Genomic DNA, 27,400 nt, shown 5'->3' with positions numbered 1-27,400 from the left:
ACTTACTGTGCCTTTTCCCTGAAACCTGATAAAAGGTGTGTTCTATAATTATTCAATAATGCTATAAGGAATATGAGAAAAAAATAGCAATTGTTCTTTTGTTTCCAGCCTTTGAATAAGTTGACATTTTTTAACATTTATTTTGGGAGAGTAGATTTTACAAATGTGGATATCTCCCAAAAGAACAGAACTATGAAGAGGGCTACATAAAAAATACATCCAGTGACAATAAGAGGAAAGTCATAGCACTTTAATAAAGTTTCTCAAGTACAAATGGGTAGAAGAACGGTGACACAAATGTAACAACAACAACAACAACAACAACTTCATTCTATGAACTCATATCTGTCCTCGAAAGAACAGACACAAGTTGTGAGTAATTGTTGTTCTTTAGATGCTGAAGTCAGTTACTTGGCAGAATACATGTGCTGCCTTTTGTGTTTGAGGATCTCAGTGGAGGTGAGGGTCAGGTCTTCATTACAGACATCACAGTGATAAACTCTGTTAAGACTGGACACTGAGGAGGAGCCAGCCTTTCCACCCTCTGGCTCTGAAAACACAAACACACAATTAGCCTCAAATAATTCATCTCGTAACAAGTGTGAAGTCAGTTGTTGCATGTGTTCAAGTGATCGAATACCAACAGATACCTCTAAAATGTATATCAACATAAGACATTACTGACCTTCCTCTGGCTGCTGCTGTTCTCCTGCTGGCCTGCAGGTGGCCTCGTGCTGCATGCGCTCCAGAGGAGTCAGAGGCATATAGAGGTCACAGTTAGGACAGCTCCAGAAAGTGCGTAAACACTCACTGTAGAGATCCTTTGAGTCCTGCAAATCATAAAGTGGAAATACAAAGTTCAATGACTAGGTTTTGTCAGATCTGGAGATCAGTTTATTTCAAGTTAGATGCCTTAAACAAAGAAGGCTGAATGTTTTAATTCCAAACTTCTTTATATATTACTTCAGGGAAGAGCTAACTATCTAGCAACCATTTTGTTAGTGGTAGACTGGTAGATATTTTGTTGGGAAGTTAAACCCTTCTGTTTTATTTAATAGTAACCTGTATTTGTTCAGGAAAAGTATGTTGCCACAATAAGCTGTTTTACATTCATACATAAGCACAACAGTTTACACATGGAAGCCGATCTGTTCAACCTGTATTCTGATGTTAACCAGCAGCTCTGCTGGGGCAGTTTGGTTCAGTTGCTGAAGTAATGTGGAGCTCCAAGCTGTAACTAAAGTGATGTCCAGGCTACACCTTTTCAACACCGACCTCGAACAATACACACACGTACACAAGTTCCCACAAAATAAACACAATGGGAATTTCATATCCAAACACGGGACAATTTTGCTAGCAGTTGTAACATTAGTTTTCCATCTCTTTCTAACTTTTAACAGAAGGCCTGACTTGATTGCCACTGTTTCAGACAAACTCACAGCTAAACAGTTGTAGTTGAAGAAGCCAGCGACACGCAGGCCTCCTTTAATGGGGTCTGGCTTGGCCTCAACTCCTGGAAACAGCGGGTTTACATCTGGAGCTTTGTTGACAGATTCAGACTGACACTGAGGGCCGATGTACAGGTTCTGGGTCTGGAAAGCTGTGAGTCGCCGTAGGCTGTAAGTGACCTGGGAAGGAAGGTCAGAAGTATATTATCAAAAGACTATATTAAATGAGAATGTAAAATGTGAATGAGCATCTGGGTCACTGAGAATGTCGGGAAAGTAGAAATGAACAATATCGACACATACAGTAGTTCACACATAAACAAGTATTATTGCATCAAGAATGTGTATAATCCACTTTTCAGGCCTGTTTTGGGGGGGCTCCATACTGTAACCACCAGGTCAGCACTGCATCACTACCTCAGTGTAGAGCAGGAAGCGGACCAGGCCTTCACTCATCTTCTCCATGACTTTGCGGGACACTCCCTTAACTTCTGCTTCCCCCATCGTGCTCTGTCCCAGCTGGGCCAACAGGAGGCGCTCCCACTCAGTCCTGAGGGTAAGAGCTGTGGACAGAACCTTCAGGGCCTCCTCTGCCTCCCTCAGCTCCAGCTCCAGCCAGCCGTCCACCACCAGCCGCGTACAGTCAGCGTTACTGTCCACAGAGTTTGCTACCAGCAGCAGAGCCTAGAGAGCACACGCAGACACATGGAGATTTAATACTACTGTATAATCCATTGAATGGACCAGAGCTGGGAATATGGAAGAGGACATGATACAAGAAAGATATGTTTCCCAAAACAATGATGGTCTGTGACACATCTGGTACTAACTTGCAGTGCTGGAACCCGCACACAGTTGGACAAATATGGCTTGTTGGTCTCCAACAGAGTGACGAAGGCTAGCAGCTGGTGTCTGCTGCTCTCTCGCTTATCGGGCCCTGTAGGCAGGAAACACAGACAAAGATGGAGACACAAAAGAAAACATGATGAGAGTTGGCACGATAAGGAGAGTGAAAGGAAGAGACATATGAGGACAAAACAAAAAGACTTCATCAGTGGATCAGGATACCAAGGATTAGATGTAACACAGTGCAATTTGGAGTGCATTACCTCCAATACAGTTGTTTAACTGCAAACACATAAGACCACTGCTGAAAAAAAGATCAGCCATTGTTCTTGAAGTGCAGAACAAGCAAATTAAATAATGTTTTTGCAACATTGAAGAACATTCAGCTTGAATTTCAAAGAAACGTCACAAACAACCGATGTGGTCTATTCTAGAATTAAAAGCACTTCCAGATTGACATGTTTTTGGTAAATCGCTGATTAATAATTAAATTATTCAGACAGTGCTTTAAGTCATTCAGATATAAAGTGTGAATTGTTAGTGAGATTTCATAAGAAAGGTTTATCTCCCATTGCAATTTAAAGGTGTGTTTTGTTCTTATGAACAGTAAGTGTATACCAAGCATGCCATTAAAAGTTTTACATTTGTCTCTCTTATTATGCTAAATCTCTTTTATTGCTTCAAAATTATGTTTTTGTGTTATTCTGAAAGTGTTACTTTTTAAAAATGTTGGCTTTCACAGCAGAGTTATGAATTTTGAATATACCTAAAAATCTACATGGAGTACTTTTGAAAGTGGTTGTTACAGAATTTTACCAATTTCTCTTGTGTCATCCTCAGGCACTTGTAACACCTCTGGGTCGCTGGCAAACACGCTAGTCGGGTGGATCACCACTCCCTGCTTATTCCTTGTGTGAAACACCTAAACAATGTAAAATCACAAAGTGAAAGTCGATCAATACAACACTATAGAAACAACTGGTTTACTGACACACACCTTTATTGTATCATCTAAACTTATAAACTGGGGTGGATGCAACAGGAGGCCTGACCTGCTCGGAGTCCTTGCGGGTGGAGTTGTGTTCATCGGGCAGTGCTAGCTGAGGGTAGAGGCCGCGGCAGAGGAGCAACTTGAGCAAAGCCTGCTGACGGGAGGACATGTCCTGACTGACGCTGGCCGCCTCCTGCAGCTCTGACACATTGTGACGCAACTTGAACTTCACCTCCTGTTGTAGGCCAAACAGCACCACAGAGAAACCACAGATCAGTGTTACTGTGCCCAACATACACAAAGGCACAAGATGATATTCTCTGTAAAGATGACTATCCTAAGTGCTGGCCAGTCAGACTCCTCGATGTCAAGTTACCAGCTGTTTCCAGGAACCCACAAAACTACTAAAACCGCTATGTCAAACAATCAGACACAAATATAATCCACAAAGCAGCACATGCCTCTCTTTTAAAGACTGAAAGAATAAGAGGGAGATCTATAACTTTTTTATTTAATTCTTCTTAGTGAACCTTACAGTTACAAGTTGAGTGTAAAATGTTGGTGTTGAGGTTTAGGGTGCTTTGTAGAAACCTTTTTTCATGTTACCTGTATGTCCAAGTTCTGTCCTGCCCCCCCCTTGTCCTTCTTTCCTCTGCTGGCTCCCTCTGTGTCTGATCCTGAGGAGAACTCTCCGTCCTGACCCTCGTCCAGCCTTAGGACTTTACGTTTGCTGCTCTCCTGATGCTCATGATCTCTCTTCAGCTGATGCAGCTTCCTCCTCTCCGTTAGCCTCTCCCTACGCTGACTGCGGTCACCACCAGAGGCAGTGTTTCTCACCGAATCCAGCAGGCCGTGGCTCCTCAGCAAGTCCTGTCAACCATAGAGGAAGCTCATATGGTAAAATAGTGTTCACACATCAAACACTTGTCAAATGTTTTGTTTTTTTATGTGTGAACTACTTCATAAGTTGCCTACCTTGAACTGTCTGCGTAGGTTGACCATCTCATATAGACGCTGCTCCTCCAGGCCTCTCCTCCTGCACCACTTTCTTGAGCCACCACCTCTCTCTCCCTTCACCTGTTGATGAACAGTTTTAAGTACAATTAAGTATCAAATCTGACTATTCTGTTCATATCAAATAGCCAATGTCAAACAATGTTTCCATTACTGACCTCCACCCAGGCATTGAAGGTGTTGAGCAGGGTAAAGGGGTCCCCGTGGTTGCTGTGCAGGGGCTGGCGTGCAGTTGCACAGTCTGGGTTGTGCTGTGAGCTGCGCAGGAAGGGCGACTGAACACTGAGCGCTGCTGCTACTGTCAACACCGGATCCACCAGGTTAAACAAAGAGCCCAGCACCAGCATCTTTCCTGAATGAACACAAACACACACACACTTACCTAAATCTAGCTGCTACTGTATGTGTATCACTTTTAAACTCCAGTACGTCATGGACAAATGTATTGATATTTTGTATATTTACTTCAAGTGAAACCAAGCCTGAAGTTATGCAATTTAAACTTTACTCAACTGTTCACCACCTGTGTGTGTTCTGTTGTCAGCTTCATAAAAACAATCGATGAGACAAAAAAGAAATAATACAATACGAGTTTGGTGAAGGGCATCTTACCTATGACCACATCTACAGGCAGCTGTGCCAGCAAACTACCAATCGAGGTCAGTTCAGCCCGACCGTCCAGCGCTCCCTGCTCTTTCAGATAAGTAACTGCAGTCTGGATACTAGCAGCAGGCGGTGGATCGATGAAGACAAAAGAAAGTGGATCTCCAAGACACATGCTCTTCATCTGCAGGAACAAGGCAGCATAAATAAAGCTAAAATGTAACTATTGAAATTGAGGAATTAAATAGAAGATTTCCATCCTGCTTTCTAGGGGATATTGTTACCTGAAGAATGAGGGAGTCCAGAGCAACTCTGTGGATTTCAGGCACAGGATAAGGTGCGAAGGCATCATAATCGGACTCAGCGTACAGGCGGTAACACACTCCTGGACCTGTGCGACCAGCTCGACCTTTCCTCTGCTCAGAGCTGGCTCGGCTGATCCAGAACTCCTGCAGACGTTGCATCTTGGCCTTAGGATCAAAACTCATCTCCTTTACCTTCCCTGTAAAAGAAGGAATGACAAAACAACCCATTTGAGTGGGTGTAATTCTACTTTTGAGCCGTGTATTGTTTGTCCCCCTTCTGTACTATACCTGAGTCTACGACAAAGCGTACTCCATCTATTGTAACTGAAGTCTCAGCAATATTGGTAGAGATGATGCACTTTCTCACACCAGGAGGAGAAATGTCAAACACCTGAAGAATAACACGATGACAGAGAATTAGAACTGATAAACCATATCCAACATATCAGATTCAAACATTGTATGTCCACTCCAATCCAAACAAAGCTGTGCCTTATCCTGCTGGGCCAGTGAGAGTGTGCTGTGCAGTGGCAAGACAATCCAGCGAAGTGTGTGTGTGGCATAAATCTGACAGGCCTCCTGGATGGTGGAGATCTCTGCCACACCGCTGAGGAAGAGAAGCAGGTCGCCACGCTCCTCTGGAGGGTAGCGCTGATCGATGCCCTGCAGGATGCGCAGGTAGGGTCTGGGATCTAGTTTCTCTGAGCGCGAGGCCTGCTCCTCAGGTGGGATGGGCTGATATATCACCTTGGTAAAGGAAATATGCAATTTAAAAGAAAACATTCAACATATTCTCAAACCCTGAAAACACTAAAATTTTCTTTTTGGAACATAATTTCCAAATTGAATGCTTAGACTACCAATAATATATCAAAGTAACATACTGCATATTTTGAACCTGTTTTTTTGTCATTGTGACCATTTCTTAATGCATTGGTCTTTGAGCATGCCTACATCAAGACCCACAAAACTAATTTCTTCAAGTGAGATTCATATTTATTTCTGTGATCGCCCGCTGTCCTCTGCTTACCTGTATAGGAAACAGCCGGCCTGGTACCTGCAGCACAGGAGCACTATTGAAATAGTCAGAGAAAAGTTTGATGTTGATGGTGGCTGACATGAGGATGAGACGCATGTCTGGATGGTCAGCCAGCAGGGAGCGCAGGACTCCAAGAAGGAAGTCACAGTGGAGGTGCCTCTCGTGGACCTCGTCTACAATCAACACCTGGTACTGAGACAGCGTCCTGTCCTGCTGGATCTGTCGGAGCAGCAGCCCCTCAGTCAGGAACAGCAGTTTGGTGGCCGGGGTCCGGGTGGTCTCAAAGCGGATCTGGTACCCCACCTGCAAAGCATGACTGTATTCTGTGAGCTTATTCTGGTAAGTACTTTATGTGTTTACTATCAAGTCAGTGCTGCAAACAAATTAGGAGACTATATTTGACTAAAACTGCAATTAGCAATTTTCAATTACTTTATATGTATGTTATCTATTAGATGTTCTGGTTGTAGCCCTCCACACATTACCAAAGTCAAGGTGATAACTTAAAATGTCTCTTGGTCTTCAAGATGTTGTAAAAGTACTCTCACTACTCAGCATTCAGAGTGGCCCATTTAAAAACCATATATAATATATAATTGGATCATAATTGTTGATGCATTTATGTGAACATTACTTGAATGTTACAACTGGCAAAGGTGGAGCTAATTATAACTACTTACCATACTGCTGGGTAGCTTGTGAATTCCCTGGGATCAATAAAGTCATCTTAACCGTTCATTATACATCATATTTTATTTGTTGATTGTATTTTGTCTTATTGATCAGAATCTCCAGAGTAACTAAGTGACAACATGTACAGGTTAATTACGATATTTAGGACAATATTTATCCCTGAGTTTTTATTGGATTAGAATTTTAACGAAGCAAAAATTGAATTGAAGTACTCAAGTAATATAGAAGTACTTCAAATTAGTAAGTGAGTATAGCACTTGGGTAAACGTACTTAGTAACTTTTAACCACTGAAAAAAACCTCAATTTGCTCTTGATGTCTGATGTGATCGGTGAATGTTCGTTGACAAGTAAACAACTTGTTATTAAAATGCACTCGTATTAGTTGTTGCACTTACTGTATTTGTATCAGTTCGCTGCACTTATTGAATTTGTATTTGTTTACTGCACTTATCCTATTCGTAGTAGTTTGTAGCACTTACTATATTCGGATTAGTCTGTTGCAATTATTGTTTTCGTAGTAATTTGCCTCTGCACTATACTTTTGCTCTGGTTTATGCTTTAAGATGCTTGTTTAAGAAAGGAGATGCACTTATGACTTCTGGTGACTAGTAGTTCTCTTGAATACCTATGTTGAATACACTTCCTGTAAGTCGCTTTGGATAAAAGCGTCTGCTAAATGACTGTAATGTAATGTAATGTAATGTAATGTGCTTGACGAGTCTACAGTCTAGCTGGTGCTTCAACAACATTCATCTGGCCGTCCATGACCAACCTTTGAGCCGTACAGGTTGAGACTCTCAAAGCTGACCCTCTTGGCCAGGGATATACAGGCGATACGCCGAGGCTGGGTGCAGGCTATGTGGTTGAAGCCAGCTGAGAGTAGATACTGGGGTACTTGGGTGGATTTCCCACAGCCTGTGTCCCCAGCCACCACCACCACAGGGTGAAGCGAACCAGCTCCACTATCCTGTCCCGGTACTGGAAGATGGGCAGGTTCTTCTGATCCCTCCGAAGCTTGGCCAGCTTTCCAAAACTCTGTCTCTGGCTGAAGTCCAGGAAATGCAGCAGAGCCAAGCGGCAGTCTGAGACCTCCTGACTGCCTGGACCTGAGGATCTCTGCCGGCCTCGGTGCTCGGACTTCCCCAGACGCTCCTCCACATCCCTGGTGCACACAGAAACATTAATGCGGTACCGAGCATCATACTCTGCCGGAAGACCCAGGTCTACCTTCGTTCTCCCGTCTTCTCTGTCCCCTTTTGGTCCTGACCCAGACACATCCTTCTTTGTTTTAAACCTTTGGAAGCGGTCAAAGAAAGACCAGAACTCTTTGTGCTCCGGGCTGCCAGCCTGGATGTAGTCATGTCGGCGGAAAAAGATCTCGTCCAGCTGGGCTCGGCACTGCGGGCTGTCCCTCCTCCGGTCTGAGGCCATAGTTATTGTAGAATACCCTACTTGTCTTCACCACCCAGTTTATAACAAATAAACTAAATCGACATGTCTACGGCTTTGCAAACACGTTGGCTGCCTCCTCTTAATTTGACCAAACTATACATCGATTTAAAAACAAGTTTTAATGTTTTTAATCCATGTGTCTGAGAGAAGCACACGTCCTTAACATTGTTTGGAACTTCTACATCTGAGATTATTGGTCAATAATATGGAACGACTGTAAGAGAAGAAAACCTGATGAATACAAGTCTGCGAAATCCAGGGGACCAATAATACGGTGGGACCGTTTCCGTTCCGTCCTGAAATATGTCCGGGTAAACGTTAGACTCGGTTGTTCTTTGTTCCGGAGTTGAGTCAGAACTGATTACAAATTCTATGGCCTTTTTTTTGTAATCAGTAAAAATAACCATTGAATTAAAAAGTCATCTAATCCAACCCTTTTGTATTACTTCAAAATCAAAGATTGAACTTTTTTTTAAAGACACTCAACAGATGGCAATGGAGATATGTATGCAACGCAAAATCAAAACACAAAATGTAATTTGCATCTGGACCAAAATTAGCACTTCTTTCTGACATCCCATCATTTTTCTATTCTGCAGTAATTTCCATCACATGCATTGTGGCAATCTTCCTCCAGTCTCTCCTCAGTTAGTTTAGTTTAGTTTATTTGCACAATTAAAAAATAAACAATATTATAAAGAACATGAAATGAATATACATAAGATACAACTATGTTATATTGATGACAGAGTATCCTAACAATATATTAAGATATATCGTTAAAATAACAATACAAAAGGTAGAAAATGTAGTTGTGTGGAGATGTGTATGAGTGTGTGTGTGTGTGTGTGTGCGTTTGTGCAATATGGAGCATGTGTTTGTGTTTGTTAGGTAGAAATTGGTTTATACATATGCATTAACTCCTAAACAATAGTGATGATACATATCTCTGAGTGAAACAACTATAAATCCAAAATATAAAAATGATAGTTCTTAAAAAACATCCTCCTAAAGTAGACACATGTTGTAGGGACACATACGTTGTAATGAACATATTGCAGAGTGAACAAATCAATCGATATATGATTTCAGTTTAAAAAAGGGGCAATGCAGTACTAATATGTTTGATGTTAAAGTCTTCAAAAATCATAGATGAAATTCAGAGCATGAAACATTAATACAACGATTTGGAGGTTATATTAGAAATATTTTATTTTAAAATGGTATAAATCCACATTTACACAGATTCAAGATGAATTAAACTGGAATGCTATTATTGAGCTGGATAAGATAGGTCATGTCATCTTATTAAACATGAAAGCTTAAACTCAAACACAACCTACTTATTTATGCTGATGTATTTTATAATGATAGAAAAGTAGTTCACAGCTGTTAATATAAAAGGCCATCCATGATGAGAAGGCCAATGCTTTCCAAAGAGATCAATCACATCACTAACTCTTCAGGGATTTCTGCTGTACTAAAAATCACTAATAGGAGTAAGATACCAAGCCATAGGAGGTAAGATGAAACAAGCTTGCTGTCATTTAGTTTTTTAATTTATAAAATTCAGAACAAAGACAACAAGGAAAATTGGTGGGAAATTCTTATGATTTCTTCTGATAAAACACAAAACAAGAGAGTGTGAGGATGCACAATTCATTTGTGTACATGTTTAAAAATCCTGATTAAAATCTATTTCATGTGCAGCACATAATGTTCTCCATCAATACACGCTAAAAGAACAGGAAAAAAACAACACACAAAAATAAAACCTTTATATACACATTTAAAAACATTTCATCAACCCTACCCTCATAAAATTGCAGTGGACATAAAATGTGTGTCAATTGCTTTTCAGGCAAACAGTGCATTTTCCACTGCAGCTGCGACTGGGAGTCAAAACCACTTCATCAGCTGGAAAGTCAAATGGTGAAGCTTTGGTCATCAGTCCTTGTTCATGTCAACATGACCTCGTTGGACCATTTTGCAGTGGTCTACACTCCTGTCTTTTCTTTGATCCATCCTCGGAATTTGGTGACTCTTGTGTAAATGCCAGGTTTGTTCCTGCGGGCACAGCCATCACCCCAACTGACGACTCCTGCCAGGAACATACGAGTGCCAGATGGACTGGACAGAGGGCCGCCAGAGTCCCCCTACCAGAGACAGATAGAGGTACATGTGAGAGTTACTACATGGGGGCAGTGTGGGGAATTTTCTTGTCTCTCTGCCCCTTTCCTCGCCTTTGCCTTCTTGCAATTTTAAAGTCTGAAATGTTTTTTCCATGCCCATGTTATCAATTAAATTGTAAGACAATGCAACTGGTCTGGGCTCACTGAACTGAACAAGCCTAACATTATTTTATAACCACAGTATAATAACAGTTACACTTCTAGCAAATTGTCAAATTTTCATTTTGATATAATATTCATATGCCCTATTTTGTAAAACATTTGAGGAGAAAGCTGAAACAATAAGAAAGAAAGCAAGGCAGCATGAGGTTCAAGGGCCTTTTTTTACCTGACAAGCATCGACTCCTCCGGACAGCACTCCGGCACACAACATCCTAGACGTGATCTGCCCACCCATCAAATCATCGCACACCTTTTGGTTGATGATTCGGACCTGGGCCTTTTGGAGCACTTTTGCAGCAAATCCTGAAATCACAAAAACAACAGAAGGACACCATCAAGCTAACATTGAGGTCTAAATGTCATGTCATCAAGTTGGGGCTCTAAACGAAAGTAATGGCAGGCCTTCATCAGAGAAAAGTTATAAAAAGTATGGTGTGTATAAGCACCTACATGACATATTTCTGTTAGCAAATATAGAGCTGCTACAATTCAAATATATTTAGCAAATTATGAAAACCCAGTATATAACAGAGCATCGCCAAACAAAACCACAAAATTAAAAAACTGTAATAAAATGTTGGTATTCTTCCACTCACTGGATAGTTAGTTCAGTTAGTTAAGTTTTGGTCTCAGCATTTATTCTATTTTTTCAGTATTAGTGGCTACAAGTAATCATCAAAATGAGAAACAAAGGCTTTGCCGTTTGTGAAAACTCACCTCCTTCTCTAGTGGCGCCCCATCCCGTGATCCACACAGTGTTACCCATTGGAAAATCGTGTTGGGAAGCCGGCAAGCAGATGGGCCTGATGTAATCCGAGTACGTGACAGGACTGTCCAGCTCCATCAGGGCGATGTCATTGTCATAAGTGTAAGTGTTGTAGTTCGGGTGGGGTATGACCTGCTTCAGGTTCTTCTTCACGGTACTTCCAAGCGTCCCTTGGGTGTGAAGGCCGAGGTTAGCCTCCCAAGTGCCGGGCTGGGAGAATCTGAAGACGCAAAGTTCATTCTAAATCTCAATAAATACTGACAGGCACATTATGTTGGACAAGCATCACATTAGAAAATATGTATGAAAAACCTGAGTAAGGCCTGGCTCCTCAGATCTTGTTTACCATTATAGTTAAATTGAAGTGAGCTTGGAAGAGTATGTGATGACTCAGACTGCATCCAAAGTAAACAGAATGTTTAAAACCATTTATAATATTTATAAATATTATATGTAAATAAATTGTTTTGTATTTATTGTTCTGATATAAAAGTCCCAGTGTCAAGGCACTTCAGAGAAAATGCATAAGTATCAATCTACATCACAATATGTTTGGTATAAAGTCCTAAAATATCAAATTGTTATTTTTGACAGCTCTAAATTTAGCTTCCTGTGGTCTAAAACATGCATCTAAAACTTGCACGAGGGCCTGGAAAGATTTCATGCATGTTAAATAATTCACGCACACATCCAAGCATTGTGTTGCTAGTAAAAACACAGAGGTCTAAAGTTTCACTTACCAGCTGACATATTGTTTACAGCATATTTAAGAACACCCACAGTTTTTGTGTGAACACAATATTATTTGTTATTATTATTTGTGTTTAGACACATTCAAGCTCTTGAATAAGGATTAAATATTTTTGAAATAATTTAAGCACTTTTGTGGAGTTGTTGTAGAGTGAACTTTAATTTGTCTAAACATGGGTCTTAAATAATGTGGCCAGGATAGAAAATCAGAGAAAGAGGACTTTAATGTCATTCTGCTGTTGTACTTTTTTTTTTTAGGTTAACAGCATCTTCGAAATATCTGCAAAAGGAAAGTTGAATTATCACCAGACATCTAGAGGTGGATGAGCTGCCAAAAGATCTCTCCACCTTACTTACTCTGAAAGCTGCAAGCATGAGCTCTGATTTAACACCTAATGCATTTGCCAAAACATAATGATTTCTAGTTGCCAGTGAGAACATAAAACCCAAAGTAAGATGCTACCTTGTCCGGCCGTCATCTTGCACACAGTGGGCAGCAGTGACCAGCCACCGTTGATTGATGACGGACCCTCCACACACGTGACCGAAACCTTTGACGTGGAGGCTGACCTGCCAGGGAAACTCCCCTTCTTCTGAATCCTGACCGCCCACAATACGCGACGTCTTGAACATACTCCTCCCGCAGTCTGCAACGTAAACAATGAATCAATCACACGGCTGACTTGTTGCAGCTTGTTGTCGTGCCTGAGGTTGGTGGAATCTCACATCTGTTTTGTCATGAAAGCTTAATAATGCAGATGGCGATAATAACTAGTTTTGAATATCTGAGACAAAGTACATGTACCGGATGAAGTTTTAATTGGGACATACCGCAATTCTCCTCGTCAGATCCATCTTCACAGTCCTGTGTCCCGTCACATTCTGGGTTCACTTTACTGATGCATTTATCGTTTTTACATTTATAAGTGAGATCAGTGCAGCTAATATCAGTGCCTACAGAGAGAGGGAGGGAAGAACAGTCCAATTCAAACTATGAAACAGGTCCTGTATTAATTCCTTAAATGTGAGTGGAAACTCATATTAGCATTATCAATTATGTGTGCCCTAAAATGTATTCTTAACATTTCAAACTGTTTAAAATGAGAAAAACATCTTCACATTTGCACTGCAGTGAAAATTGTTTGAGAAATTATTTTTGCAGCTACGTAAACTGACTTTTTTGACCACTTAAAAACTTTACAACAAGTTAAAAAACATATCATCACCTTTTTAAAGATATTACAGCTAACATTTCCACAAACAGTTGCCACAAGTAGCAGACATTGAGCAATGATAGTATTCATTCTGAGTTGTTTGTGTCCTCCTGATAAATGTAAGTAAGTACACCCCCTCATTTAAGCCCTGCTTTGGTCTCCATCTCCTCCTGAGAGAAATAATTGGTTCTTTTGCAGCTTAATGCTCCACTTTGTTCACATATCAGCTGCCAACTTTTCATGTCTGCCATTTAGTGTACAGTGGGTGTATTAGTGTTGTATAGTGAGTATAGCTGCCTACTGCTGTTGCAGGAAATTTGGAATCCACTCAATAGCTAAATAAATCTGCAGAGGAATCAGGTGGAAGTGCTTTTCTACAGTGGGGAAAAAAAAGGGACTTATGTCAGGAGAAATTTGCAGTTTAGAAAAGGAGTCTTACTTCTCCCACAGTCGAGCTCATCTGACCCGTCCCCACAGTTGTCTGTGCCGTCACAGCGATTCTTCTCGGACACACATTTTTCATTCTTACATGTTATTTGTCCAGATTTGCATCCACCTTAGAAAACAAAAGAAACAGACAGGCATGAGAAAACTGACTTTTAAAGCTCATGTAAAATTCATCCTCAATGGGTGCAAACCGTTCTTACCACAGTCCAGCTCATCTGTGAGGTCTCCACAGTCATCAACGCCATCACATTTCCAGAACTGGGGCTTACACAATCCATTCTTACAACTGATATCCTTTGGATTGCACTCTGAAGGAAAACACAGTTTTTGTGTACAATCGATGTAGAGAGTAATTACACTATTGATGTTGTCTACTCTTTCTGACTATAATCTGAGTACTTACTGCAGCCTAATTCATCACTCATGTCTCCGCAGTCATTCCACCCATCACACCTGAGGTCTGTTTTAACACAGCGTTGATTTCTGCACTGAAACTGCTTTGGACAAGCTGTGGATGACATGACAGGGTTAACGGGAGATACACTTGCTTAGTGTCAAGAAATAACCATTACCGGGAGTCACTTACGGTCTTTGATGTCTATGGCCTCGTATGATGCATTGAAACCTCGGTCCACATAGGAGTTATCAGAGCGAAACAGGACGCTCATTGTGTTGGTGTTGCTGGTTTCTGTCAGGCTTCCGTCAAGCTCTTCTCCGCATAGTCTGAGGATGAGGTGCACATGCAGTGAGACATCTGCTCTGTTATGTAATTCCTATGTGGTTTTAAGAGATACAAGCATGGACTCACTTCTTTCCGTTGACCTCCACGTAGTCCTTGCGACAGTCCTTCGTGTTCTCCTGCCCAGGCTCAGACAAGAGGAACTTTCTGAACGTCACCTTCACCGCCTTACCAGCAGGGACCTAAATAATTGACAGAGACAAGTAAAAACTAATGTGCAGCTGGCCTCAGCATACCTGAACAGAAACCCTTCGTGAAACACAGAGTATGATATGGCTGTGTATAACTTGTCGATTAGGTGCGTTCGTCTCACCTTGATCGTCCACTCACACGAAATTCGAGGAGGATAGTAATTTGGGAAGTTGGGAGAAGTGAAGGTGCCTTTTTCACCTGTCAGCTGGCCACCGCATGTCGTACCTGTTAGAAATGTGTGTCAATTTCAGGATTTGTCCAAATGTCAAACATTGATAGTGCAGTGCAGCTCATAACAAAGAGTTTCAAACATAAATCCCTACCTTTACTACCACGTCGGATTTGTGAGACTTTTGCTCTAAATCCTGGGTAGTTCTTCTTGTCATTTGTGGCCATCGTCACCAGCATGACATTGCCAGAAGACAGAAAGGTCAATGGTTCACTAGGTGAGTAGTATCCACACATCCTGAGGATGAAAAAACAGACAACATTCACTTTCTATATGCACTGTTCACTGATGTGGTATCATGTAATTTCAAATTTTGTTTGAATTGGAAGTTCATTATAAAATAAATCAGTAATTGTCTTAAACTGATTCCAGAACATGTTATTATTGGAAGGCCCATGGAAATATTTGTGAGGTAAATTCGGTTTCTGAGGTTTTTCCTGCGCGAACGAAATTCAAATTCTCATTGAAAAATACAGTTTAAGAAGGCTGATTCCTTTGACAGGATTCAGTTAAATCATCAATTAAAGGCAACATTTTTCCCTTGAGAATAGTATCAAGTGGAGTCAATTTTTCTTCACTTATACAGTATAGCACTGACGCAATTTATCTCTTTAGTGCAAGAATGCCACTAATGATTTTATCTTGCACACAAAGTTATGCATATAGAGGTCTTGTTGGCTTTCTAACTGCATGTTTAATTTTTTTCAAGGTCTGGAAAGAGCAATCACATTCTAAAATTCTTTCATCTGATTTGCAACCATATTTAGACTCAACTGTCATATCCCAAGTCTGATTATTCTAAAGCTCAAACCCAGGCAATGATAGACAACCGTACCTTTGTATGCAGTATAAGTGTACATCAGAACACAGCATCTGACCAGCAGAGGGCCTTACATACTAGATGTAGTCTTCTCTATCCAAATCTAAAGATATGTACAGTGTGCCACTGCTTGGAAATAAGACTACAGAAGGCAGGCAAGTTATACATCTGCTTGAAGCTGTATTAAGATGAGACCAAAGGAAATACTCACTCTTCCATAACGCGGCTCTCAATGGCCACCAGGGAGTCGTAGATTCTGAGAAAGTCATTCTTGCAGTTCTCTTCCAGATTCATCGTATCAAACTCCAGCTTGATGACGTAGCTGGGTTCTGCTCTCAGCTGCCACTGCATGAAGGTGTTGGGGGTATATGGACTGTTAGGGAAGCCAGGCGACTGGATCTGCCCGATACGATTGGTCTTTGTATGTTCTGAATACTTGAAAAGACCTGAGACAGAAACAATGATTTTAGGGGTGTTCCCATTCAACTTTGTAAATCACAAGACTGTAGAAGTCAAATTAAATGATGGCCTTTTTACAAATTTATTCTGTTAACACTCTGCATGCATAATAATATGCATATACCATGCAACCGCTGTCTAATTTGTACTTGAGTGTATACAATTTTATGAATATGATGAAACTCTGTACTTAAAGTAAACAAGTCACAATGATGCTTATGCCAAATGGAGAGAAGAGTATCAACCTTGTACACTCCTAAAATCTTTAGATTAAAAAACAACACATAGCATGCCCAAATATGGCTAGACTACATGTTAATCATGCCCGTCCGACTTCTATTTACTGAAGAGTATAAATGACGTCATTTCTCATCCTTGATGAGTAGAAAGATAGGAGGTAAAAAAAAAAGCTATTTGTTGCCTGCCAACTATATTTTAGAAGAATGTAAGAGAGGACAATAATCAATAACGATTTCAGCTATGGTAACCTTTTTCAAACCCCATGAACTATTTGTTGAGATAGGTTTGCTGTTCTCTATTTGCATGAATAAGTTGTGAAAAATAAATAGATGAAGATGAGCACTTACTCCTGTATGATGCTGAAAACAGTCGGGGATCAAGTTCTGTAAAATGAAACACATAACAAATAACTTAGATGAGGGTGCTGACAGCAAAACATACAGAACTTGACATTCTACAACAAACCATAAGCAAAACAGCATGATACATTATGGAACTGAATCACAAACATTGCAAGTTAGGCCCTTAGTTGCTTTGACTCTACCTGAAGATATCACATCTTCAACGACCAGAGAGTTGCCAGGTCTGAACGTGTTTCGCCGCTCTTTGTCCACTAGCTTCTCCATTGAAGACATGGCTTTGTCAACAGATGCCTCTTGGCTGGTAGGGACTTTGAACTCGGACAGGTAGTAGGCAATAACACTGCCTTCACTGAGAAACAATGAGACAAGAATGAAATAGTGCAGAGTAGAAAACTAATTGTCACTTCTTCTAAAAGGGTCACAGATTTATGTGTGCTGATATATCACGGCGCTTATTTGTCTTATAACAATTACTGGAAATTAGTCTATGATGTATGTAATATAATGGCTCTTCCCAACCACAGCTATGTGAAATAGTCTTTATTTGTTCTTCCTAGAATCTATGTTACAGACTGATACAACTACACTGAACTGAAACAGTGAAGGCAAAAGTAAACCCAATCCATTTTTGGAGGGATGGAAATCCCCTCCAAAAATTTAAAAATGTGCATTCAAAAGCAGAAGGCGCATACATTCAAAATCTTCTTTCCTTGCAATTTTAATAACAGGCAATGTTGGAGATTAGTTTGTTTTAATATGGTGGTGCTATTGGATCTGCATACATGCATGCAAAAAAATCCCCATCCAGTAAGCTGAAGTTTCTTTTTAGATATTGTGCTAACAAACACACAAACAGACAAACAGGAAAGGAAACCTGTTCCTCTTGGTAGGGGTAATGATGAAAGAGCCTTACCTGAAAGCCTGAACTGTAGAACCAACATAGTATTTGGACAACTGTGGACTTTTGGAATAGATGGACTTAAGCTGAAAGAGAAAGGAGCAACATCGCAACAGATAGTGAATGGATGCGGTTTGAAAAAATATATATATTTTTCGGAGGACAGGGCAGTGGTCTCACCTGTGTGGTCACCTGCTTCGCCAGCGCCTTGAACTCAGAGCTGTTGGAGTTCTCGTAGGCATCTTCGAACACCTGGTTGGTGATCCGCATGGAGCCGCTGTACATCTTCTTGAGTCGCACATCTTTACGGACTGCAGGATCACAAAGACAAGACTGAGGATACACACCCACACTCTTACTGCACAGGATTTCAGCCCATTTTATCTCAGTGCTGTGGCTTTGTTAACTTTTATCCCTAATGTATCAAAAATCTTTTGATTTGTGAAGTTTTAAGTCCCCCAGGTGTACTTGGTTCAAATGATGTAGCTTTAATCCCTCCTTCTAGGTATCAGTCATTTTCATGTGCAAATAATCAGACGGAGTAAACTGAATTTAACTCGTTAATGAACATTTATCAAAAACAAGTACGCTTGTATATTTTTGTTACTTTATCAGAAGAAACTTGGAGAACAGCAAAGTAAATGTATTTAGTCTCTTCCTTTTGATCCATATGTTTTTTCCTTTACCACCAAAGAGAGCAGTTTTTGGGTCCTGATTATTTGTCAATATGTTTGTTGACAGTATATTTCAAAACTTCTGCAGATTTCAAAGAAATACAGAGGAATTTTAAACCAGGGGCTAAGAAACAAGTATTTATGTGGATCCAGTAATAAAAAATAGAAAACGCAACAATGTGCAGAAGGGCCTTTTTAAACTATTTTCCATCATGTCCTACATTAGATGCAATAAAACAAATCCGGCAAATCTAAGAGCTCTGCAGAGGGCATTTAAAAAGCACAAATTTGCAATGTATCAAAAAATATTTAAACTTTGAAAATTGAGTGTGACAGGGTTACCTCAAAGTTTACATCCTTTTTCATTAACTGTTTGCTATTGTGTCCTATTATCAAATTAATATCATGAAGGAGTTCTTACAGTGGAAATGCCAGACCAGCAGTCCGGTCATAAGAGCAATAACGGCAGCAAAGATCACCACCCCGATCACAGCTCCAACTTTCCCCGGACCCTTTTTCTTCTCAAGCTTTTTGTTATCCGATGCTGGCAGGAATTGGACAGAGGTGTCCCAGTCTTTGTCCTAGAAGACAGACAGACAGACAGTTGAATGTATGGATAAATGATGGACACATAACAACAACCTCAAAATATTAATTTGGACCATTTCACAGGAGCGCGAAGACATTTGTGGACATAAAGCTGCAAGGAAAGGAGTTTTAACTCTACCTGAATAGAGAACCAGCTGAAGATAAGTGACAGTAGCAGCCAGCAAGTAGGTACTTGTGTATTTTAGGATTGCCCCAAGCCTGTGATGACTAACAGAATTAGGTCCTCAACCAGATAAACTATGATCTGATAGATCACAAAATGTTTTTCTTTAACTAAAGGCTTTTTAAGGGGAAGAAATCTGAGACGATTTTTATTCAAAATCTACTACAGAAAGGGCTGTTTGAATGTCTGGTGCTGTTAATTAGAAGGGAACTTCATGCATGAGTCACGGCCCTGTGGTTACCTTTAAGAGGTGAGACAGAGGGGGGAGGGAGTACAAAGGTTTCTCCATGTAAAATCCTGTCAAACCTGCTGGGAACAAACCACTTGTTGATCTGTAGTGGAACACAACAAGTTTCTGTGTGTGCTCACTATACTGGAGAAGAAAATGAAAAGGTCCCTGTAAAACTGGACAACCCCACGGGCAAACAAAGATCTTTGATTTTGTGCATGCAAGTTTTACAATTACAAGGTGCTTATTGGAAGATCATCGGCTTTGCAAAGCTACGACTACATTAATTGTTTTAAAAACCAAGGACAACACTGTCTCTCTGCTTGTATAAACCTGATACTCCAGCTAAATGACTAGAATGAATTATACTGCACCTGTAAAAGAGCAGGTTTGGCATCTGTCATTCCCATTTTAAGTGCTCATTGCAGAGTGTGTGGATAGATATGTATGGCTCTGTGTTGTTTGTTAACAAAAACATTATTACATGCTTCACATATTTACAATGTTTTTCTTTATTACAAGCTACCAATTAAAAAAGGAGAAAATATTTTCAATTAAGAAATTGAGACAACATGTCGGCACACCCCATCTACTTATAAACAAGAAGGAGTTTTCCTGGCAATAAATCATTTTCAAAAATAACCAGAACTGCATCTGATAACTCTTCAAATTAATCATAAATATTAACTGATAATTAAGTATGGATCTTTAGTGAGCTTGTTAACAGTATCCATCGGTTCAATCAATATAATAATATAAAAAAATCCTTCACACAAAACTCAAAAATATTCAAAGTATATTCCTTAAAACGTAAAATACGTAATGTATCCGCCTTTAACAGGAATCTGGTTATTTCTCTTGAAGACAACAGAAGCCTAAATATTAATACAAACCATGTAAGCCATTACAACATATTTAAAAAATGCATTTAATTATCACCCAGCCTCAATGACCAAAACACACTTAGCACAACAACTTTTTCATCAGATCTTCCACATTGTGTCCTAACAAATCCTTTGATTGAAATCAAAAGGGCATTTCTAACATAATGCCTTTATGTTTATCCTCCATACTGTGATGCTTTCTGTGGAGTAATTTTGAACAGATGTACTCTAGAAGGACTCTAGTGAACAAGTCACAACAGGGCTGAGGAACTTGGAGGAATTCAGGCGTCAGGCCCTCGATGGCTGCCTGCGTTGCTTTCTGAGGACCTTCACTGATGAAGCTCAGGGATGCTCTACAGAGAGAATCCCTATTTGAAAAAGGTTTTAATCGAAAGCTTTGAGTCGGTTAAAAGCTACAGGGTTTTGGAGTATCATTTACCACATACTGCAGATGGGAAGATGCCTCAATACCTTTTTTTTTTTCATTGTGCCTACTTCTTGGAAATTAGGCACCATACAGAGAAAATGAGCTGGGCAAGTGCAACCTGAAAGGGCTTGTTTGTTCATAGCATATCTCATTTACAAGGAAGTTTGGTGGAAAGTTATACCATGAATCAAAAGACATACGACCCAGACCCCTGATATTTTCTGATGACCTTCAGTTTTTAATTGAATGAAGAAAAAAAGAAAGATCTGACATATGTATCCTAAGACGATCTATCACAATGGGTAGGCGTTTATTGATTTCTTGTATGAAAATAACACCCTTTTCGGGGGTCGTGCAGTACTTGAAAATCTAAATATTCCCTTTTTGGTTCGTTAAAAAAGCTTACCAAGAGAAATACGAAATTAAACTCCTGGCAGTTCCTCTAATCAGTACCTAACCAGATGCTTGGCAAGGAAGTGAAAGCTGTTTTTCTCAACTTCTGAGCGCTGGATTTACTTTTCACTTAGTAACATATTTGTCCTAAGGAAAAACATTGTGCTGGTGTTAAGAGTGCCTGTGACTGAAAAAGAAATGTAGATTTGCATACACTGTTGTGCGTACATCTCGAATGAAAAAACAGGTGACCTTTTATTCTTCATGTCTGACCGTTTTGCTATGGGAAGGTTCATTTACCTATATAGGTCACACTAACTTTGACTGGTCTTTTAAGGTAGTCTCTGCATCAGTTTGGTTCACTTCCTGTCTAATGCTCCCCACTGTCACACAAATACGCACCAATGTCAGGAAAGAGTGTCACTCCGGTAACACCCAAACTCTTACACAAAAGATAAGATAAGATAAGATAATCCTTTATTAGTCCCGCAGCGGGGAAATTTGCAAAACACACACAGACATCATATCAATATTCAACAGGGTAAAACAGAGCCTCCGCCTCAGTTAGATGTTTTCGTAGTAACTTGCCTCTGCACTATACTTTTGCTCTGGTTTATGCTTTAAGATGCTTGTTAGAAAGGAAATGCACTTATGACTTCTGGTGACTAGTAGTTCTCTTGAATACCTATGTTGAATACACTTATTGTAAGTCTCTTTGGATAAAAGCGTCTGCTACATGACTGTAATGTAATGTAATGTAATGTAATGTACTGTAATGTAATGTAATGTAATGTAATGTAATGTAATGACCTGTAGGCTGTACAGAAGTGCTACAAGTTTCTTACCGACTTTGGGGTGTATCTCAGTCCACTGTCCATGTAGTCCATCAGAGGTCAAAGCCTGCACTGCTAAGATTAAAACCAAAAGGACCAGAAAACACCTACAGTACTTCCTCTCTTCTTGTGTGTTTATTTGACTGGTAGTAGTCTCTGATGGTGTCCGAGGTGAACCTGCAGGCCTTTGGTCGCCGAGAGATGATTCTTCTTGTGTGTTTGTCAACGAATTCAACCTGCGAGCAGAACAATCTACAGTAGTCAGGTTACAACCAAGAGATGTGTCTCCTGGTGTCTCCTCTCCGGTCGATGTGATCAAACAAAAGTCTCTCTTGTCAGAATGTGTCGCATGTGTCTTCTGCGGAGTGAAACTGGACGAGAGAGCAGAGAAAGAATCTAGTTCCGAGAGCTTCAGGTTTCTGTGGGCGTGTCTCCCGCACCTGTCGCTGCTTCCTGTTTACCTGACACAGGTAAGTGTTTTTTTTTTTTTTTTTTTTTTTTTTTTTTTTTTTTAAATTACCTTTTATGGAAAATGACTACAGAAAAATTTGCTGGAATAAATAAAAAGCAGTGGTAATATCTTTATAATACTGACAGTTCTGGGAGTTCACAATTTGAGTTGAGTTTTGAAACATTTATAACATATATAATATATATAATAATATAATATATATTATATTTCAGCCTTCACACAATGAGAAAACGTTAATTGATTAAAATACAAAAAAAGATATGTGAAGTTGAAGATTTCACGCCATCAATCTTAAAAGTTTCATACTGCTTATGTTGAGTATCAGTCATATACCCACACGTCTGCTTCTCCACAGTTACATAGATTGTGCAATTTGTAACTATGACTCATCTTGAATCACCTCTATTTTCTTACATTCATGATGAGTTTCATAAGTTTCAGTTTCCAAAAATAGCATCCCAGTCAAAACGGAAATCCCCCCTAATCTGTGGGGATAATATTGATCTATATTTCTGCAAGAACCATGTGATCTTGTTCACAGTTTTTTGTATTTAATTTCCACTGCAAAAGTAAAGTGTGTTATGCCCTTTAAAATGTTTAATATACAATAGAATTATGGTAATTGGTCATGTTGCAAAATGTGCTTTGAAGTGTGTTTTGCCCTATTATGATAAAAGCTTAGTCCCACTAATGGATAGTTTTGGATTGACACCTTTAAATGGGTTTACTGCAAGTTAAGTTTCGATGGAGCAGGATGATGAGCAAAATATTTTCTGACTGCCGATTGTAGACTGTTTATTAGTTATTGCCAACAGAAGGTCAGTTTTTGATAGTCCATTATTGGCTATGGATAACTTTTTGTTAATTTTTTGTGTTCATTACATTACATTACAGTCATTTAGCAGACGCTTTTATCCAAAGCGACTTACAGTCAGTAGTATATTACATATCATTCACCCATTCACACACTGATGACAGGCTACCATCAAGGTGCCACCATCAGACTCTAACTAACATTCATCATCCAGTCCACACCGATGGCCTTCAGGAGCAACTTGGGGTTAAGTGTCTTGCCCAAGGACACATCGACTGCCAAAGCCGGGTATTGAACCACCGACCTTCTGATTGTAGAACTACCTTGCTCTCCACTACACCACAGCCGTTCATGGAACAAACTACTTTTCACACACTGCATCATTGGATAGCTGCTCATGGATGACTACCATGTATGAGTTGGACATGGTAGTCTACATGAGTGAAGCAGGTTTTTAGCTACCACTACCATTTCCATTCTGTAAGTAATTTCAGAGACAGTATTACAGGCGGATTGATACGACGAGGCAGCACTACTTCTTCTGCACAAAATACAGGAAAACCATGAACCTTTACAAACATCCCTCAAAAAGATGAAATAAAGGGATGTTTTCTGAAATGAAAAGGAGCCTTATGGAAACAATTAGTTAACTAATTTACCAACAGATATAGACCCATCAATTTATTTTTATGAAACAACAATGCGAATACTTGCCCTTTATTTGTCTTTTCTGATATTAAACTAAATATTTTGTAGTTTATGTTTGATCTAACAAAACCAGCAATTTGAATATGTCAAGGCAGGCTTTGAGATAGTGGGGTGGGCATTTTCTTTTTTTTTGTCTATCTGTCTGTCTGTCTATCTATCTATCTATCTATGAAAAGATGACACATCCATATGGAAGTTGTGAGTTTATTGATGTGTATCCCCCCTGTAACCATAAATCTGTTTCCATTGGTTTCAATCATTTTATTTTTAAATCACTAATATGCATATTATATTAGTTCCCAGTCTCTTCCCACAATCAAGCAGGCGGTTACAAGATTGAAGCTGTTTGGGTGCATAGTGAGACAGTCACATACAGAGATACTGTCACAGGAAGAGGAAAAAATAGAAAACAAGAAAACAAACTTAAAAATATATATCATATCATTTCATATAAGAACAATGCACACCACAGGTAATCCTCCGGAAAAGAAAGCCATGATTGCAACATCAACTATACAGGCATACAAAGACAATACTAAGAGAGAGAGAGAGAGAGAGAAAAGAGGATTCTAGGAATCAGTTTAGCCTACTTGTTTGTGTCATTCTCTACCTGTAAAAATACACAAGTTAGCCTTTTGTTTTTGCAGAAACCTGCTCTCCAAGCCTTGTCTTTCTGTGTGTCTCTGTCTACTTGCACAGCCCTCCAGCTCCAATTTGTCTTAAATTGGCATGGCCGGCTCAAGCCTTTCTGGGTCCCCAAATCCCCAAAGCCAGATTGGCCAAACCAAAATTTGTTACAGGTCCCCCAATTCCGAAAAACGTTTTTAGTACCCACCAGAACTATTTGTTATAATCTCCAAATGTAATATATTCAGGTTCAGAAACAAAACATAATTTATTGTTTGGCATTTGTTATTATCCGATAGTTATTTAAAGCACCTGAATCCACAAAATATTGAACATTTTGACTTCATTTTGGGTCCCCTTGTTGGGAGATAGGCCCTAAGCAGCTGCTTATGTTGTAAGTGTCTCTGTGCTGGCCCTGTTTTGATCTATCAGACTGTTCTACGCTTAATGACCAGCAAAGCAAACAGTTGCTCCAAAAACTTGTGTGTACATAACCCCAAAATATGTTTCAAAGCAGTTTTTCTGGTACTTGTTTTTTTTTTTTTTTTTTTCTTAGATAATTTGTGCAGGAAAAAATTTACTAAATAAAACAAAACATTTTGTTTGTAGCTTGTCATCGCCAGCTGTCACAGTCTATGTGATAATGCATTGTAAATCAAAGCCACATAGGAACCTGTCAGATACATAGAATGGAAAAAGCTTCCACGATACATTCAACTATGTAACACATGTCAATAAGTATTATTTAATCCATCAATTTAAACTGTTTCCCTATTGATAAAGGTTGTGTTTGTGTGTGTAGGAGGGGATATATTGTCACATTCACTTGTAAGGGTTCAGAGCAGGTTTTGTGTGATGTGTTTGAGCTGGGGGCCTGTGCACACCTTCACTGTCCCCGACTCTGTCTAACAGTGTGCCTGCAAACACAACTCATGACCACTAGCCTAAGAACCCTAAACCGACTCATAATCTCTATCCTGGGGAAAAAAGGCGGAATTAAAAACATCTATTCTTTTATATATTTGAACAGTATATGTATATTTTGTCTGTTATCATAACAAAGAACAGAAAGTAAATAATTCATGATTTCATTTTTTTTTCTCATTTGTTGTTTCACTATACATTTTAATTGGTACAAAGAACCTTCATATACAAGCAATCTATTGAGGAAGAAGAACAAAATAAAACACCAATTATTTTTGAGGAAACCATCAGAACTGCATGAATGACACTTGCATGATAGAAAACTAAAGTGTGGTGTCTGGTATGCCAGTTTGATGATGACCACTCAAAAAACATTTAAATTTGCTTGATTTGCCTTTCACTTTCAAAAATAAAGAAAATGTCTGAAGAAATGTTATACACCTTGATCTGAGATAGCTGTATTGATAATTACAGAGAAATCTGCACAATCACATTTTCCATAATGCAAAATTGCAGATACATCAACTTCTCCAAATAAACATGATCAAAAAGAGCTCTATAGTACAATAGTAGCAGTAGTAGAAGTAGTAGCATTATTTAAGGATTGTTTTGAACAAACCAGTAAATGGAGTTTGGATGTATGCAAATGATTTTAACAATAGCATTTGTTATTGGTCAGTAGTATGTTCCCCCCTCGGTTGCCGTCCTCGGTCAGACACCACAGCGCCCTCTGTAGGCTCTGGTTAGATCTGCATCTGCTCCAGGTATTTGTAGGTGGGGTTTTCGTAGCCGTGGTTTTGCATTTTGCTGAGGTGGCGTTCCTCTGGTGTCAGCATGGGGTCAACCTGTGAGGCAGGCACACAAGACTCTTTTAATGTCTGACTTATTCAACACACAACATGCTGTGTGTGGTGTATGCTAATTCTGCATGGACAATAACCTAATTTGCCTTGCATTAACCCATGCACCATTTACATAACCCCTGATAATTGAATGTTAATCTGACACTTGGAATAAAATGGATAGCAGTTCATTGAGAGCCCTGGTGTGTACGGTTCGCACCCTCTGCCCAAATCCTCACACTCTGCTCCAAATAACAGGTGGCTTACCTCCACGATGCCATGACTGATGGTGCCGTATTGCCTCTTCCTCAAAAGCACCAGACTGATCACAATAACAGTTGCTATGGCCACCGCGATCACCAGCAAGCCAATCAGTGCACTGCTGCCGAAGCTGAAGTCCTCTCCCAGGGGGCGGTAGGACTCCTAACAGGTTGAAATGGGTGAGAGGAGGACAGAGAGAGCAACAGTGAGGAGACAATACAGGCGCAGCTAACCACTGAAGCAATAAAACGTTTTCTTTGCTGTTATAATGAAGACACTGACACATACTACAATAGTAACCTCAATCAGGTCATTTTCTTATGCTAAATAGACATTCAAGTTTTTGTTTTGATGCTGTTATTTGACAATTTTTAATAAAGTTTCAGCCATCTTACAAATTGTTGTGATGACTGATGATGTTTTCTCATATTTTTTATATTCATTATATTACAACTTTAATAAACATATTTAGGCCTGTCACAATTACTACTTTTGTTGGGCGCTATTGTCCAGAAATAATTGCGATTAATTGTCATTTTAAGACCATTTCATGCAACGGATATAATGCTAAATTGAAAGCATTATAATGCAAGTAGCTGCTTTCAAAGAGAAATAAACTTTTAATTCTTAAGAATATTCAGATATAGGAATTGGAATTTGAACATTTTTTAAATA

At 39.6% G+C, this 27,400-nt stretch overlaps 3 protein-coding genes across 5 annotated transcripts in view; all 3 read right to left on the bottom strand.

The window, feature by feature from the left end:
- Window positions 1–240: 240 nt before the first annotated feature.
- dhx34 (DEAH (Asp-Glu-Ala-His) box polypeptide 34) lies at window positions 241–8,662 on the bottom strand. Its single transcript, XM_054600868.1, is given in 17 exon segments — window positions 241–550; window positions 686–830; window positions 1,443–1,631; window positions 1,869–2,135; window positions 2,282–2,388; window positions 3,114–3,219; window positions 3,350–3,523; window positions 3,895–4,158; window positions 4,264–4,365; window positions 4,461–4,654; window positions 4,915–5,089; window positions 5,190–5,407; window positions 5,499–5,601; window positions 5,703–5,957; window positions 6,241–6,552; window positions 7,716–7,891; window positions 7,894–8,662. Coding segments are annotated over 17 exon segments (3,411 nt in total). The 5' UTR covers window positions 8,375–8,662; the 3' UTR covers window positions 241–407.
- A 1,274-nt stretch (window positions 8,663–9,936) lies between these two features.
- st14a (ST14 transmembrane serine protease matriptase a) lies at window positions 9,937–22,478 on the bottom strand. The gene is made up of 19 exons (XM_054600869.1): window positions 22,090–22,478; window positions 18,961–19,120; window positions 18,046–18,176; window positions 17,881–17,951; window positions 17,150–17,316; window positions 16,953–16,988; window positions 16,118–16,352; window positions 15,181–15,323; window positions 14,979–15,082; window positions 14,735–14,847; window positions 14,513–14,649; window positions 14,330–14,434; window positions 14,127–14,234; window positions 13,919–14,035; window positions 13,097–13,219; window positions 12,729–12,912; window positions 11,467–11,735; window positions 10,916–11,052; window positions 9,937–10,551 (listed from the first exon to the last, which is right to left on the bottom strand). The coding sequence occupies exons 1-19, from the start codon at window positions 22,129–22,131 to the stop codon at window positions 10,393–10,395; spliced, it is 2,541 nt and encodes an 846-aa protein (XP_054456844.1). The 5' UTR covers window positions 22,132–22,478; the 3' UTR covers window positions 9,937–10,392.
- Window positions 22,479–25,227: 2,749 nt separating this feature from the next.
- aplp2 (amyloid beta (A4) precursor-like protein 2) overlaps window positions 25,228–27,400 on the bottom strand; it is a 49,452-nt gene continuing 47,279 nt past the window's right edge. For all 3 annotated transcript variants that reach the window (XM_054600865.1, XM_054600864.1, XM_054600867.1), the window contains 2 exons: window positions 26,732–26,887; window positions 25,228–26,467 (listed from right to left, as the gene is read on the bottom strand). In XM_054600865.1, the coding sequence (XP_054456840.1) occupies window positions 26,366–26,467; window positions 26,732–26,887 (258 nt within the window). In that variant the 3' untranslated portion in view covers window positions 25,228–26,365. The remainder of the gene's footprint in view (window positions 26,468–26,731; window positions 26,888–27,400) is intronic.

The sequence above is a fragment of the Anoplopoma fimbria genome, chromosome 1, assembly GCF_027596085.1.
Source record: "Anoplopoma fimbria isolate UVic2021 breed Golden Eagle Sablefish chromosome 1, Afim_UVic_2022, whole genome shotgun sequence".
NCBI lineage: Eukaryota > Metazoa > Chordata > Actinopteri > Perciformes > Anoplopomatidae > Anoplopoma > Anoplopoma fimbria.
This window is presented reverse-complemented; position numbering and strand designations above follow the sequence as displayed.

What these genes read in the sequence shown, in the direction of transcription:
- st14a (XM_054600869.1), bottom strand. Translation starts at nt 22,131, where the DNA reads ATGGACTACATGGACAGTGGACTGAGATACACCCCAAAGTCG. An exon ending in CGAAGCAGGTGACCACACAG is followed by an intron (nt 17,952 to 18,045) that starts GTGAGACCACTG and finishes TTTCTCTTTCAG; the next exon opens with CTTAAGTCCATCTATTCCAA. An exon ending in GGCCATAGACATCAAAGACC is followed by an intron (nt 14,435 to 14,512) that starts GTAAGTGACTCC and finishes TGTCATCCACAG; the next exon opens with CTTGTCCAAAGCAGTTTCAG.